General features: G+C 29.1%; 2 protein-coding genes across 2 annotated transcripts; both read right to left on the reverse strand.

The window, feature by feature from the left end:
- Positions 1-7,506: 7,506 nt before the first annotated feature.
- Positions 7,507-11,464, reverse strand: LOC129908304 (pickpocket protein 28-like). Its single transcript, XM_055984713.1, has 5 exons — positions 11,409-11,464; positions 8,796-9,350; positions 8,233-8,729; positions 7,977-8,178; positions 7,507-7,765 (listed from the first exon to the last, which is right to left on the reverse strand). The coding sequence occupies exons 1-5, from the start codon at positions 11,462-11,464 to the stop codon at positions 7,507-7,509; spliced, it is 1,569 nt and encodes a 522-aa protein (XP_055840688.1).
- A 49-nt stretch (positions 11,465-11,513) lies between these two features.
- Positions 11,514-13,530, reverse strand: LOC129912431 (pickpocket protein 28-like). Its single transcript, XM_055990648.1, has 7 exons — positions 13,436-13,530; positions 13,147-13,371; positions 12,803-13,072; positions 12,371-12,736; positions 12,175-12,305; positions 11,912-12,113; positions 11,514-11,842 (listed from the first exon to the last, which is right to left on the reverse strand). The coding sequence occupies exons 2-7, from the start codon at positions 13,227-13,229 to the stop codon at positions 11,590-11,592; spliced, it is 1,305 nt and encodes a 434-aa protein (XP_055846623.1). The 5' UTR covers positions 13,230-13,371; positions 13,436-13,530; the 3' UTR covers positions 11,514-11,589.
- Positions 13,531-14,080: the final 550 nt, after the last annotated feature.

Below are 14,080 nucleotides of genomic sequence, written 5' to 3' on the forward strand. Positions count from 1 at the left end.
TGTCAGAATTTTCTTCTTTCAGAACTCACTTATTCCGATTAGTAGGATTTGCAAGTTTTAACATCTGGTTGCAAATGCTTCATGGATTGGGATTTGAATAGTCGATAAATATGACCCTTGTCATTATTTAAATCCAACTTTTTTATCTTCGTTTATTGACCATCTTACTTGTCATTATATTGATCAAGTGTGTTTAAGTCATCTAAGAAAGTGTGGTGTTACTGGCAAATTCGGTGCACACCAAGGTAATAATCTTTCGAATATATATACGTTTTTACTGAACTCGAATTTTGTCAGCTATGTTAATCCTAGATGATTTTATCAAACACTCCACTGCATTCACTGGTAATATCATATCAGGATACAATTTTACTGAATCAACCACTTCACTCTTCTAGTTTTACCAATTCCATTGTTGATGTTGTTTCCTGGTCGGTCCAATGCTTCCTTCGGTTCGAGATAAATTTACTTGTTATTCTAAATAATGTTATTATATTTTTGCTTAGTGAAAATGCTCGTAAATAATTTTTACAATATTTTAATTCAAGCAATTTTTAAATATAGTAAATAAATTCTTTAATTATTCAAGATATTACAATGAATTAGACCGATTTTTTTTACATTTTGAACCTGTTTGGAACATGAACTTAGGAAACCAAAATACTTATAAATTTTTATAAAAACACGAAATACCTACATGAATTTATTGTTCTTAACATGTACTACATCAATGAAATCATAAACAAGATATTTTTCTTAAACATTATAATATGTTATACAAATTTAAATGTTTTGTTTGACATATTTTAATTTCTTTTTCAAATAACTATACAACTTTTTATAATTAAATTGAATATTATATTGTTCAGTTAATTTATGCTAACAATATTGACTACAATTTATTTCAATTCATAAATGCGAGATATATTTTTCAGTTATAAATATATAACTTGTTTGTAACCTTCCTAGGAAAAGGACGAGCAATGTACTTGAATTTGTCGAAGTCCCATTGCTTGTCCTTGCGTCTAGTGTGGGATAGAGGCCAATTTAGCCAAAGATATTCTTTGATTCCCTGCCACTTTCCCAGGGCATAGGTATAAATAATTTTTTGAAATGAATTAGTTTCATTTAAATAAAACGACAAAGTGTCATTAATTTTATTAAAATTAAAGATTCCTTTTAAATCTTTTGGAATCAGACTTAACCATCTTGATTTGTGATGGTTCATATTTAAATAATTGCCTTGAGGATGCAAGGTAACTATGAACTTTCCTGTTTCAAGTTCAATGCTTCTACACTGCGCTTGGGATCCTGAAAAGTGGAAATGTATATTAATACATGATTTAAAATAAACAATGAACATTCTCTGGAAGCCTGAAATTAAAATAAGTATTTTGAAAGTTAGAAAAACACCTTTAATAAAATTATTAAAATTATTTTGAGGACATACTCGTATTCCTACTTTATTGTTCGATTTATTAGTACAATATTTTCCACGTATAGTAAGCCATTTTATAATTTTAAGATAAAGGAAAGATTTCTTATTTAAAATCACAACAAGCAAATAACGATTATCGTACAACAATAATTTCCATTCCATAATGATTTCCTTGGACATACCAAAATATTGTTTAGAAATCTTGACAGAATACGTAGGAAGATCTTCATTTATTTTCGAATAAAAAAGGTTAGTGTAAGAAAGACTTTTTAAGCAGTATTTCAAAACACCAACTCTTGTAAAATTGGAGATTTCAATGTTTATTTTATGTTTTAAATTTATTTTAAATAAAAATTGAAGGTTTTGATCAATATTATCAAAAAAATACTCTTTAAAAACATCATATTTTGTTTTCAGCATTTTACTGTGTTTATTTTTAAATAATCCCTTGCGTACATTTACTTTTGAAATTGGAACACTTACGATTTTCTTCACTTTTTGTTCCTCGGAATCCTTAAATTCCTTGATCGTACAATTACTCAGGGAATTAATAAATGTTCCTATTAATTTTAGAGTTTGAGTTTCCATTGGAACATTAACTATAAAATCTTGTTCATCAGAACTTAAGCAACTAGAACCTATTTCTACTGCTGATGGGTAAGCAATCCCATCAAGTTCGTTTTCATTATATATCAGATTTAATTCTGAAATTTGTAGATCTTGAGTCTCACTTGGATTACCAAAGATCATACTTTGTTTTGTTTTAGAACAAATCAATAGGGAATCTACCCTTTCGACCTTTTCAATTTCTTCCTTATCGGAATCTTCATAGTTCGAAATCGGTAGAACTTTAATTTCGATTGGATCACTAAGGATCCTGTTTACTTCATTACTGAAAATTGGCGTTTCATTCACCAAAGGACCATCAAGGGTCACATCATGTTCCTCCGCTTTGGAAGATACAAGTTTTTTATTAGTTTGAAGATTCACGTCATGTTGTTCTTCGTAAGAACATGCTTCGCTCGAAAATAAGTGCTCTGCTTCAAATGACGAATCACTAAGGATAATCTCAGTTTCCGTACTAGGAACCTTTTTTTCTGCATGAAGCAAAGTATTGTGATTGCCTTTGCAAATATCACAAGAACCTTCGCCACAACTTTTGCTTAAATGTTTGCCTTTCAAACATTTAAAACAAAGTTTATTTGCGATTAACTTCTTCAACTTTTTCTTGTAGCTCAATTTAATAAATTTGGCACATTGATGAGTGAAATGAAAGGAATCACATCCCATAGCGCAATTATCGATTGAAGGTAAAGATGCCTTTAAAATAGGCTTTTTTTCTTGATGGGCTTTTAAAACTTGAGATAAGCTATCCTCCAAAGGAACCTTTTTCCTTTGAACTTCTGCAATATTTGAGAGCTTGGTTTGGCGGGTTTCGAAAACAAAACGCTTTTCTTCTGTAGCTTTTTCAGGATTTCTCAAGTCAAAATCATTTTCTACTGACTCTTGAGAAGAACACTCTACAAGGGGTTTCCACAACATACACTCTTCTCGAACATTCGAGAGTTGCGTTTTGGAACCAAACGTAAAGTTTGTATTTTCACACTCTTCATTTGAAGCTGTGTCTGAAGTTTCTATAGAAGGGCAATTGGATGCAAAATTCCCGCTTCTTTTACCAAAGGTACAGTTTCTCAGTAATGGCCCTTGAGGTGCAATTTCCTCTAAAGGAACTAGTTTCCTTTTTTCTTCTCGCATATATGAGTGATATGTATCTGAAATACTTAGGATGTTTCTAAAAGAAGAATAATCCCCAACTGAATTAGTAAGAATTCTTTCGGATTTTTTAATTAAAAATTTGAGGTGTTCTGTTGTCTCATCCTCCGATCCAGTTTCTGACACATATTCATCAGATAACTGTTCGGCGCAATCTCTTGCCCTAAGAAGAGAACTTAAGCCTTCAGTGCCTGTTAGGAAGTCCTCCAAAACTTCCTCAAAGTTTTTAATGGCTCGTTTGAACCTACTAATCACTTTGCTCGACACCTTACTTATTTTTGAAGCCTCATTTAATTTACTCCAAAGGTTCTTACCCGATTGTATATTGTTTCTTACCTTTGCAGCGCAGTTCGTCCTAAGGTATTGCATGTTACCACTGGCTCGTAAGTCTGAGTCGGTTTCCTCAAACAGCCAATCCCAGTGGTCCAGTTGTAGTTTCCATTCAGTTAATTGCTTCCCTCTCTCCTCAAGGCTGGCCTCAAGCATTTCCCTTTTTAAGCTTAAAATATGTTGCCCGATAATATATTGGAGTTTTACAAGAGACATATTTTTAATTTATACGCGGAACACTTGGAGAAGAAAGAAACAAAACACGAACTTATAAGGACTTGTTCCTTATTAAACTTCGACTACACGCACTTTAGAACATTTTTTTTTTATTAATATTGTGTGCTCGATAAAACACTAGGGGTCACCATGAAAAAACCGACAACTGCAGTATAACGAAAACACAACCGATCAATTTGGTAGTTAAAAGTATTCTCATTTATTCAAGTAAATCTATTCTACTCTATAGCTATGTATGTCTTATATCTATTTTACAAATATAAATGTATTTGTCTTAATCTACTTAAAATACCTTATCTCTAGTTTTCTTAAAATCCTAAAATAACAATAAATGTAAATATAAGATAACGACGCAAGATACAATACATCCTCAATCACAACCATATTGCTCACAGATGTATGTCATAAAACACAATCTCTGAGCAATTACGGTTATGTTTGAAAGGGATCGACATGACCTAGCATCGCTATTTATTTGTTCGTTAAATTCTCTACAGATAATTGAACAATTCCTTTAAAAGCTTGAAATGGGGTTCCATATTTAATGCGTTTTCCAATTGAATCACAACTCTCCATAGTTTTTTTTTTCAAATATTATTAAAATAATTATATAAATTATATTTTTGCAACAACTATTTGTTTTTCTTATCCTCCATCGACTTCAACGATTAGAAATTTTGTGAAGAAAAACATTTCTCCGAATGTACTTTTTATGTATTAATTGGAATAGTTGGAATTAGTTGATTGATTTAACATTTTAATGATACCACGGGGATATGGAGTCCCAAACTTAAAATTTAAAATAAATGAAAAACTTAGATACAAATGCGAAGAGTAATAATACATAAATATTGTGGCACGATATGTCATACATGCGACACCCCATTAAGAAGCAAAGCCTAGGGACCAACAACTCTCCACCGTTTTTGTGTGGGTGTAATTAATTTTCAAAAACGAAAAAACGATAGTTCACCGCAGAGTCCGAAGCAGTGCTGCACTTTTTCAAGACAATGACAGTCTTGGAAGCATTGTCAATTCCTCGCAAGAAATAGGTAGTTCCCCTGAAAAAAAAAAAAATATTTCGTAAGGTTTTCGTTTCGTGCTTAACCTCGACGATAGATATCGTCGGCACAAAGCCAAAACCACGAATCTGCATTTTTGGACATTTTCACTTTGATGCGTCATATTTCACTTGTTATCAGGGTTGTAAAAAATTATTTTATTTTTAATACATTTGTTCTCCATTACAAATTAAAAAAAAAAAATTTATTGCAAATTAAAAAAAATATCATTGTCAAAAAAAAATATTTATTGCAAACTTAAAATTTTCTGCATTGAAAAAAAAAAAATTTCAATGCAAAATGTGTGCATTAAATATTTTTTTGTTTTTAATACTCGTTGAATTTCTTCAAATTTTGGCTATTTGACCATACATACACTTGTTCAACTATTATATTGTAGATAATATAAGGTCAAAAAGTCAACTTTGCAAGAAATTCGACGAGTCTTAAAAAAAAATATTTAATGCATACATTTTGCATTGATTTTTTTTTTGCAGAAAATTTTTTATTTGGAATAAATTTTTTTTTTCAATGCAAATAGCTATTTTTATTTGCAAAAAAAAAATTGTATTCATTTGCAATATAATTTTTTTTTTAAATGCAAAATATTTTTAGTTTCAAAAAATATTTTTTAAATGCAAAATATTTTTAGTTGCAATAAATATTTTTGTGTTCAATGCAAATTTTTTTTGATTTGCAATAAATATTTTTTTTTTAATTTCAAATGCATATTTTTTAAATTGACATTTTTACAAAACTACTTGTTATCGGTCTCTCTTTAAAATGCGTCTACCCAAATTCTTCATCTGTTGCCTAGCAGCCTAAACTATCAATTTCCGTTGCACGAGTTTCCAAATGAGTTGAAGCCGTTTTTCTCAAAACTACATTTTTGCATTGGTTCTTGTGGCAAAAAAGTTTAATTTTGTTGACCAGTGTAGTTGATTTATAGGAATTTATGTGTATATCTACTTAATTTTTTTTCAAGCGTATAAAAAATCTCAAAACAAATATGTTTTTCAGATTAAAATTTCAAAAATCCTTCTAATTTAAGTCTTTTTTTTAAGTGTTTTTTACAGAACGTATAGTCAAATAGACCACAGCCAATTTTGGGAATGGAGTTGATAAACAAAAAATATAAGTACTTACCTACGCAGTATACAAAAGCGGAACGACATCGACAGAGAAAGGAGAGGAAGTTCCAGAATATTTATATTTTTTCTTTACTATAATATATATGTATACCTAAGGGTTAATTTATACATTTTTGAGATTGATGAAAAAGTATGGTTCAAAATCTTCAAATATATTTCAAATCATGTCTGATTCAATTATATTCTAAAAGGTTTATATAGCTTAATAAAAGTGCCAGTCTATACTGAAAATAATAAATTTCGTAAAATTACGAAAATCGTTTCATACACTACATTTTCGTTGGCAGAACGAAACTTTCGTTGGCTCAACGAAAATATGTTATTTTTCGTAATATGAAAACCTTCATCAATTAATGAAAACGTTTCATACATTTTTTCTCCCTTTTTAGTGCCAAAAAATCCAATTCAATGAAAAGATTCCACAATTAACGAAAAATTTCATACTCATTTTAAAAAATAAAAATAAGAATTTTTTCCTTACTTTATCAAAGTTTTAATTAAGTAACGAAAAAATTCATTAACTTATGAAATTCAACATTAACTAACGAAAATCTTTATAAGTTTATGAATATTCTTCATATACTAATGAAATATTACATTGGCTTATGAAAAAATACATCAGTTAACGAAAAAAAAACGTTGCCTTACAAAAAAAAAAACGTGCATTTCTGTTTTAATGATTACAAATTTAATCTTGCTTTATATAGTTCACATTAGGTTTTTGTTTAAAAATCTATGTAAGTTGAGCTGAATATAAAAAATATTTGCGTATTGACAAGGTGTCTCACGATAAGTCGGACTCATCAGTTGACTTAAGTGAGCTCAATCTTGTCGAAACGCCAATTTTTGGTTTGGACTGTAAATTAATAATTTAACAAGTCCAATAAATAAATACTTTAATCTACTAAAAAAAAAATAATTAATACAACGAAAAGTTTCGTTAGCAAACGAATATTTTTTCGTAATTTAATAAAAATATTCATAAAATTTACGAAAAAAATTGTTAGCTAACGATAGTTCTTTCATAATTTAATCAAAAAATACATTGACTAACGAAAAATATCACCGTGGTTAATTAAATTTTACGTTAATCGATGAAAAATTTCGTAAAGTGATGTAAAAATTCATTAACTCTCGATCAAGAATTTTTATGAAAAATTTCATCAAAATACTACAGTTTTCGTTGATTGATGAAGTTCTTCATTAACGTATGAAAGCCATTTCGTTGAGCCAATTAAATTTTCGTTGGCTCAACGAATTTTTTCGTTGTATTTACGTAAGGATTTGGTTCAGTGTAGGTGTATAGGAAATAGTAAGAAATAATAAGTTACATTTAAACAGAACAATTATTGTCTTATATAAAACAATTCATCATCCTTATCTCAGTTTTGAAAAAAGAGTTTCACTTTTAATAGATTTCTTAAAATACCTAACAAAAATCCAAAAACCATTAATTTAAGTCCATTTATTTTTTATAGATAAAATTACAGTTAACATATTTTTTCAAAATTTTAACTCAAGCAATTTCTTTAAATTTCACTATTTCCCTAACTTTTATCTGTCTTCTTGCTTTCAAATTCAACCACAATCTTACAGTAAAAAAGTAAACAAGTTCCACCAAACTCAAAATCGACACACCCATAAAAAGTCCCAGCAAACCTCCGCAATTTGCAATAAAATCTGTTGTACTGTACAATTCTGTACGTATTAAACCATTGAGTACATCTTCTTCGAATTTAATTGTCAAAACTGTGTATCGTTCGCTACGATAATAGCTAGAAACAAAAATATTAATACAAAATCTTTCAAAAATTATATAAATCTGAACAGGGAGAAAATAACGCAAGAATAACCTTATCTCTGGTACATTTAACATGATTTCTGGTATATTTAACTATAATTATGATTAAATATACCAGAAGTTAAGCTATCCCTGGAGTTATTTTTTTTTCTCCGTGTATGTAGTTTTTTTTTTTGTTTTCTTACTCGTACGGACTGTCACCAGAAATTTGTTGTTCAATCTCTGCTTTGTATTTTACATCAAAACAAGTTGGCAAACAATTACCAGTACACACACTTTCACCAAAAGGCTTTGTTTTAGCCATAAATTTCCAACTACCAAAATTATTTGCAGTTTCTTGAACACACAAACTATTTCGAGCTCCACAAACTGGCTGAGATGAATTTCCTATTTTGACAAAGTTAGTTTAAATGGTTTGAAAAAAAAAAATAGTAACCTTACTTGGCATTGAAAATTTGACACATCCACATTTGGCAAGGGTTTGATTTGCCAGACATTCCAATTCACAATTGGCTTGAGTATATTTTGTAAAATACCTTAAATACCGTTCATTTTGATAATAGCATTGACGCCTTTCTGGTTTATAATGTCGCAATCCTTCAGAAGTTGTCATAATCTGAGACTTGATTGTTAACGAAACCTCGTGGTCAAAAGGAAGATCAATAAAATTCTTTGATACTTGTGGTTCTTCTCCTGGAGTTTGAACAGTTAATTTGAAACGCTGAAATGGAGCTCTACATTTTTTATCTTCGTCATCATAATTATCTTTTAGATAAATTCTAAGGCTTTCCGTAATTCCTGATCCAACTGCATGAAAAGGGAATGCTTCTAAAGAATATAGAGCTTCTTCATTGTAACCATTTTCAAGATCCCATTCTATTTTTCGATCAGGTTTGTCAAAGTTGTTATCAAAGGAAATATTTTGGCGGGAATTTTTACTTGTTTTTGGGTGAATTCAATGTCAAATTATCCTCGAAAGAATATAATAGCTTTTTACTACTTACAATTCATTCCGATAATGTTCAGATTTTAATGAATTGAATGAGAAACAAATTCCTTCTTCTGTTAAAACAGGATCAAACAAAAGTCCACAATAATTTACTAAATTTTCTTTCCAATAGCATGCATACAAAGTGTCATCTAATTTTGGAGCTATATTCGACATCATTTTTAACAAATTTGATGCATTCGGTAATTTGTTTTCGAACGAATCAAACAGATACATCGTTTTAAGATTACATGTTTGCGATACAACCTCTGCAAAGTATTGCCTTGAAAACATAAATAAATCGATTAATGGTAAAATATTTAATATATTCTCATAATATTCGTACTCATCTTCTGTTAAATTTGTTGATACATGTGTATAATTGAAAAGTTCGTTGTGAATTTTGATCTGTGGGCAAATTGTAACAGTGGGAAATGGAATTTCCCAAACAGGTGTTTGTCTTCCGTCTAAGGTAACAAGGGCTGGATTATAGTTGCGTTTGTTCCAAATATTGTTTATCAGGTAAGCGCATGTTAATATCGACAAAATTACAATAGATAACCAGATTATTCTAAAATTTAACAAAAAAAAAAAAAAGAATTTTTAGACTTCTATCTGAGATTTAGTAAGTATCGAATAGGTATATAGTAACGATGACTCATTTTTATTTCAAAAAAAAATTATTCTTTTTCTTAATTTTTTTTGGAATTGTTATGATCTCAATGTGTCGGTAAAATTTGATCATAATTTTCTTATTAAATGCTAATTGGTTGCGCAAACTAAAAATTTGTAGCTCGCATAGTTTTTGAATTATTGAATTTTCGCGCTAAAATAAGTCTGAAGTTAGCGAACGAAATCTGAAATGATTAAAAACAAATTCGTAGCTTTTAAAAATGCTTTTCAGTTCCATAAACTTGGTGTTGGTAGCCTGAACAGAGATTTTTTTGATATTCAAAATTCCGCTAAAATAAGATTGAAGTTAGCGGACGAAAGTTGGAAAATTAATAGTTTTTTGATGCCCAAAATTGTAGCTAACTAAATGTTAATTTGTTGCGCAAAAATTAATTTTGTAGCTAGTTTCAGAAGTGCAATTCCGATTTGATCAAAATCACTTTTTTTATTTGTAGGTAACGGTCAAAATTTTCAAAAAAAAAATAAATTTTTAAATTTATTTCTTTTTTAAAAAATTGTAGCTTTACAAAACAAAATTTGTTCCTCAAAAATTGATTTTGTAGCTCTTGGCTCCTCTCAGTCATTTTCTATTCCAATTTGAACTTTAAAAAGTGCACTTTTTGAGCTATCTTTTTTAAACAATATCTTGAATATTTTAAAAAACGGTTTGAGGTACAAAATTTGGAGTTTATATCAAAAAGTAATGAATTCAGAAACTACAATTAATGGCAAAAGAAAAAACCTAAAAAAAGTGATTTTTAAAAAATGTCTCCACTGGCTATGATACGATCAAACCGGAAGTGCACTTCTGAAACTTTAAGTTGAAATAAAAAATGACTCAGTGGAGCTAGAAAATTAATTTTTGCGCAACAATTAGCTAACTTCAGCCTTATTTTAGCGGGTAATTCAATAATTCAAAAACTATGCGAGCTACAAATTTTTGGTTTACGCAACAAATTAGCATTTAATTAGCTTTGATTCCGCCACGCGTCCACCAAAATGAGGAACGTAAATATTTTACATTAAAAATAAATTTTTTTGCAACTCAACAATATTTGGCTTTGAAAATAGAATTTTTGGTTGAAAATAAAAATATTTTGTATTGCAAAAAAAATTATTCTGATGCAAATAAAATAATTTTTTTATTTGCAATAAACATTTTTTATCAACTTGTAAATTGGAACAAAAATGCATACAAAAATGATTTTTTGCAACCTTTTGAAAATTATAGAAAAACCCGCTTAAGAAAAACTCGCTTATCTGAAACACATTATATGTTTTTTTTTGCATTTTTTGATGAAAATTGATCGAGTTCAAAAAATTCTAGCTCTTTTTGTAGATGCCTAATATAGACATGATCGATATATATATTTTGAGCTAAGAGCTTTCAGATGGTATAAAATTTATTATAGGTTGTTACGGAAAAAAATGGAATTAATGACGTGAGAAGATAAAAATTCATGTTTTTTTTCCTTTTTTTTAAGAAAATAATTGTTTCAATAAATTATTTTTATACTTTTTGCGCATTGTAAAAATTTAAAAATGGTTATATTCTTGGCTTTTAAATGGCATAATTTTTTTGTAATCTTTTAAAATAAAAAATTATTATAACGAGAATAGAAAAAAGGTAATTTTTTTTAGCTTTTTCTTGTAAATTATGATTGTTTGAAATAAATAAAAACTTCAATTGACTCATTTTAAGAAAAAGCGTTTTTTGCAATCTTTTGAAAATATTATAGAAAAACCCGCTTAAGAAAAACCCGCTTATCTGAAACACTTTTTTTATCCCAAAATATTTTTTTTTTTTTCACTTACTGAAAGAGAGACTCGTGTACATTTTTCCCTTAGATGGTTTCTCTTAATGGTTGCCAACCCAAAAACCACTTTTCATAGCTTTGGTGTTTATAGCTCTGGTTTTTCATAACTTTGGGTTTTCATAACTTTGACGCCATATAACTTATTCAAAACTTTGTCAGTTTTCCATTCTTTAGTACTATTTACTTGTGGTGACATTATAATTATACAAATAACAAAAAAAAAAACACAAAAATCAAAAAAACAATTAGGTAAGTTAAATCCATTTATTTTGATTAAGATTTGAAAATTTATAAGTTCAAATATTTTACAAAAATTTCAACTCAAGCTATTTCTTTAATTTCCTTTTTTATTTCTCTGGCATTTATCCGTCTTCTCTCTTTCAAATTCAACCACAGTCTAACGGTTAAATAGTAAACAAGTTCCACCAAACTCAAAATCGAAACACCCATAAAAAGTCCCAGCAATCCTCCGCAATCTGCAATAAAATCTGTCTTACTGTACACTTCGGAACGTATCAAATTACTGAAGACGTCTTCATCGAATTTAACTTCCAAAGCTACTAAACGCGCAAATCTATAAACGCACAAAAATATCAAATGAAAAATCTATATAAGAAAGGTGTAGGTATTTTTTTTTTCTTACGGGTTAATAACTGTAAATGGAACTTGTTCAATCTCTGCTTTGTATTTTACATCAAAACAAGTTGGCAAACAATTACCATTACATGATGCATTTTTAATATTCGACTTTGTCATTGTCATAAATTTCCAACTAGTAAAATCAGTTGCGACTTTGTTAACGCAAGATAAAGATCGAAATCCACAAACTGGATGAGATGATGTTCCTATTTTGAATAAAATACAAAATTAGTTAAAATGCTTTGAAGAAAAAAATACAACCCTTACTTGGCATTGAAAAATGGACACATCCACATTCGGCGAGGGTTAGGTTAGCCAGACATTCCAACTCACAGTTAGCTTGAGTATACTTCGTAAAATACCTCAAATTACGTTCATATTGGTAGTAGCATTGGCGCCTTATAAAAGTTTTAAGTTTATTTTTTATATCAAAACAGAAATGCAAATTATAAAATTTTCAAACCTTTCTGGTGTATAATGTCGCAATCGTTCAGAAGTTGTCATAATTTGAGGCTTGATTGTAACCGTAACATAATGATGAAAAGGAAGAAAATTGTAATTATTAGATACTTGTGGTTCTTCTCCTGGAGTTTGAAGAATTAATGTGATGTGATGTTCGTAAGTTCTACATTTATTATCTCTGCCTCGATATTCATCTGCTAATTGTAGTTGAAGAGCTTGTGACGGTCCTGCTCCAGCGGTATGAAAAGGATAAGCTTTCAAAGAACGTAGAGCTTCGTCATTGTAACCATGTTCAAGATCCCATTCAATTTTTCGATCAGGTTTGTCAAAGTTATTATCGAAGGAAACATTTGGAGGGGAATTTTTACTTGTTTTTGGGCGAATTTAATGTCAAATTATCCTTGAAAGAATATAATAGCTTTTTACTACTTACAATTCATTCCGATAATGTTCAGATTTGAATGAATTGAATGAAAAACAAATTCCATTTTCTGTTAAAACAGGATCAAACAAATGATGACAAGGAATAGATTTTCTCCTCCATTTGCATCCATAAAAAGTGTCAAGTGTTGGGGCAACATTCGACATAATTTCGATTAATTTTGATGCATTCGGTATTGTGTTTTCAAATGTATAATCAGCATAATAGTCAAATTTATCAGAGAACCTACATGTTTGTGATACAATCTCAGCACGGTATTGCCTTGAATACATATATAAATAAAACGGTTAATTTAAAAAATATTTTTTGTAGCTATTATCATATAATTTTCGTACACATCTTCTGTTAAATTTGTTGGTCGTTCTGTGAAGTTGAACATTTTGTGGTGAATCTTGAGCGGGGGGCAAATTGTTATCATGGGAAATGGAATTGCCCAAACAGGCGTTAATCTTCCGTCCAAGTTAACAACGACTAGATTTTGGGTGCGTTTGTTCCAGATGTTGTTTATCAGATAGGCGCATGTTATTATTGACAAAATTACAATACACAACCAAATTATTCTGGAAATTTACAAAAAAAAAAAAACAAAACCTTAAAAATTAAAATAAAGAATTTAGAGTTTACACTGATGGCTTATTATTATTAGAATTATTCGAGTTTTGAGAACATGACGAAAATCACTTTTTTGAACTTCTCCTCGATTTTTTCTTTATTTTTTTTTTTTGACACGAAACTAACAAAAATCACATTTTAAAATCGATATTTTATATCGATATCGATGTCATTATAATGTTTCATCATAGATTTTTAATTGCGATATTATGTATAAACAATATACGTTATGCAAACCTTATATCAAAAGTAAGAAAATAAGAGGTTGCCTGTAAAGCCGATTTACGGACGATGATTTTACGTGATAACGTCGTAAGAAAACAGGTTGTGTGCTTTTAAAATGAGTCAGTTTGAGCGTTTACTTATTTCAAACAATCATAATTTACAAGAAAAAGCTTAAAAAAAAATACCTTTTTTATTTTCTCATTATATTGATTTTGTTATTTTAAAAGCTTACAAAAAAAACTCGCAAAGATATAAAAATAATTTATTGCGAAAACAATCATTTTCATCAAAAAAAGCGAAAAAAAAAACATGAATTTTTATCTTCTCACGTCATTAATTCCATTATTTTTCCCTTACAACCTATACAAAAATTTTAAACCACCTGAAAGCTTATTGTCTTAGCTCAAAATATATATATCGATCAGGTCAGAT

The sequence above is a fragment of the Episyrphus balteatus genome, chromosome 2, assembly GCF_945859705.1.
Source record: "Episyrphus balteatus chromosome 2, idEpiBalt1.1, whole genome shotgun sequence".
NCBI lineage: Eukaryota > Metazoa > Arthropoda > Insecta > Diptera > Syrphidae > Episyrphus > Episyrphus balteatus.

Excerpts from the sequence above, each read along its gene's own strand:
- LOC129908304 (XM_055984713.1), bottom strand. The coding sequence starts at position 11,464 with ATGTCACCACAAGTAAATAGTACTAAAGAATGGAAAACTGACAAAGTT. Across the intron at positions 9,351-11,408 it reads ACTGACAAAGTTTTGAATAA|AATAATCTGGTTATCTATTG; the intron begins GTTATATGGCGT and ends GTTAAATTTTAG. Across the intron at positions 8,730-8,795 it reads GAACATTATCGGAATGAATT|TAAAAATTCCCGCCAAAATA; the intron begins GTAAGTAGTAAA and ends CCCAAAAACAAG.
- LOC129912431 (XM_055990648.1), bottom strand. The coding sequence starts at position 13,229 with ATGATAACAATTTGCCCCCCGCTCAAGATTCACCACAAAATGTTCAAC. Across the intron at positions 13,073-13,146 it reads ACAAATTTAACAGAAGATGT|GCAATACCGTGCTGAGATTG; the intron begins GTACGAAAATTA and ends TATGTATTCAAG. Across the intron at positions 12,114-12,174 it reads TGTCCATTTTTCAATGCCAA|GAACATCATCTCATCCAGTT; the intron begins GTAAGGGTTGTA and ends TATTCAAAATAG.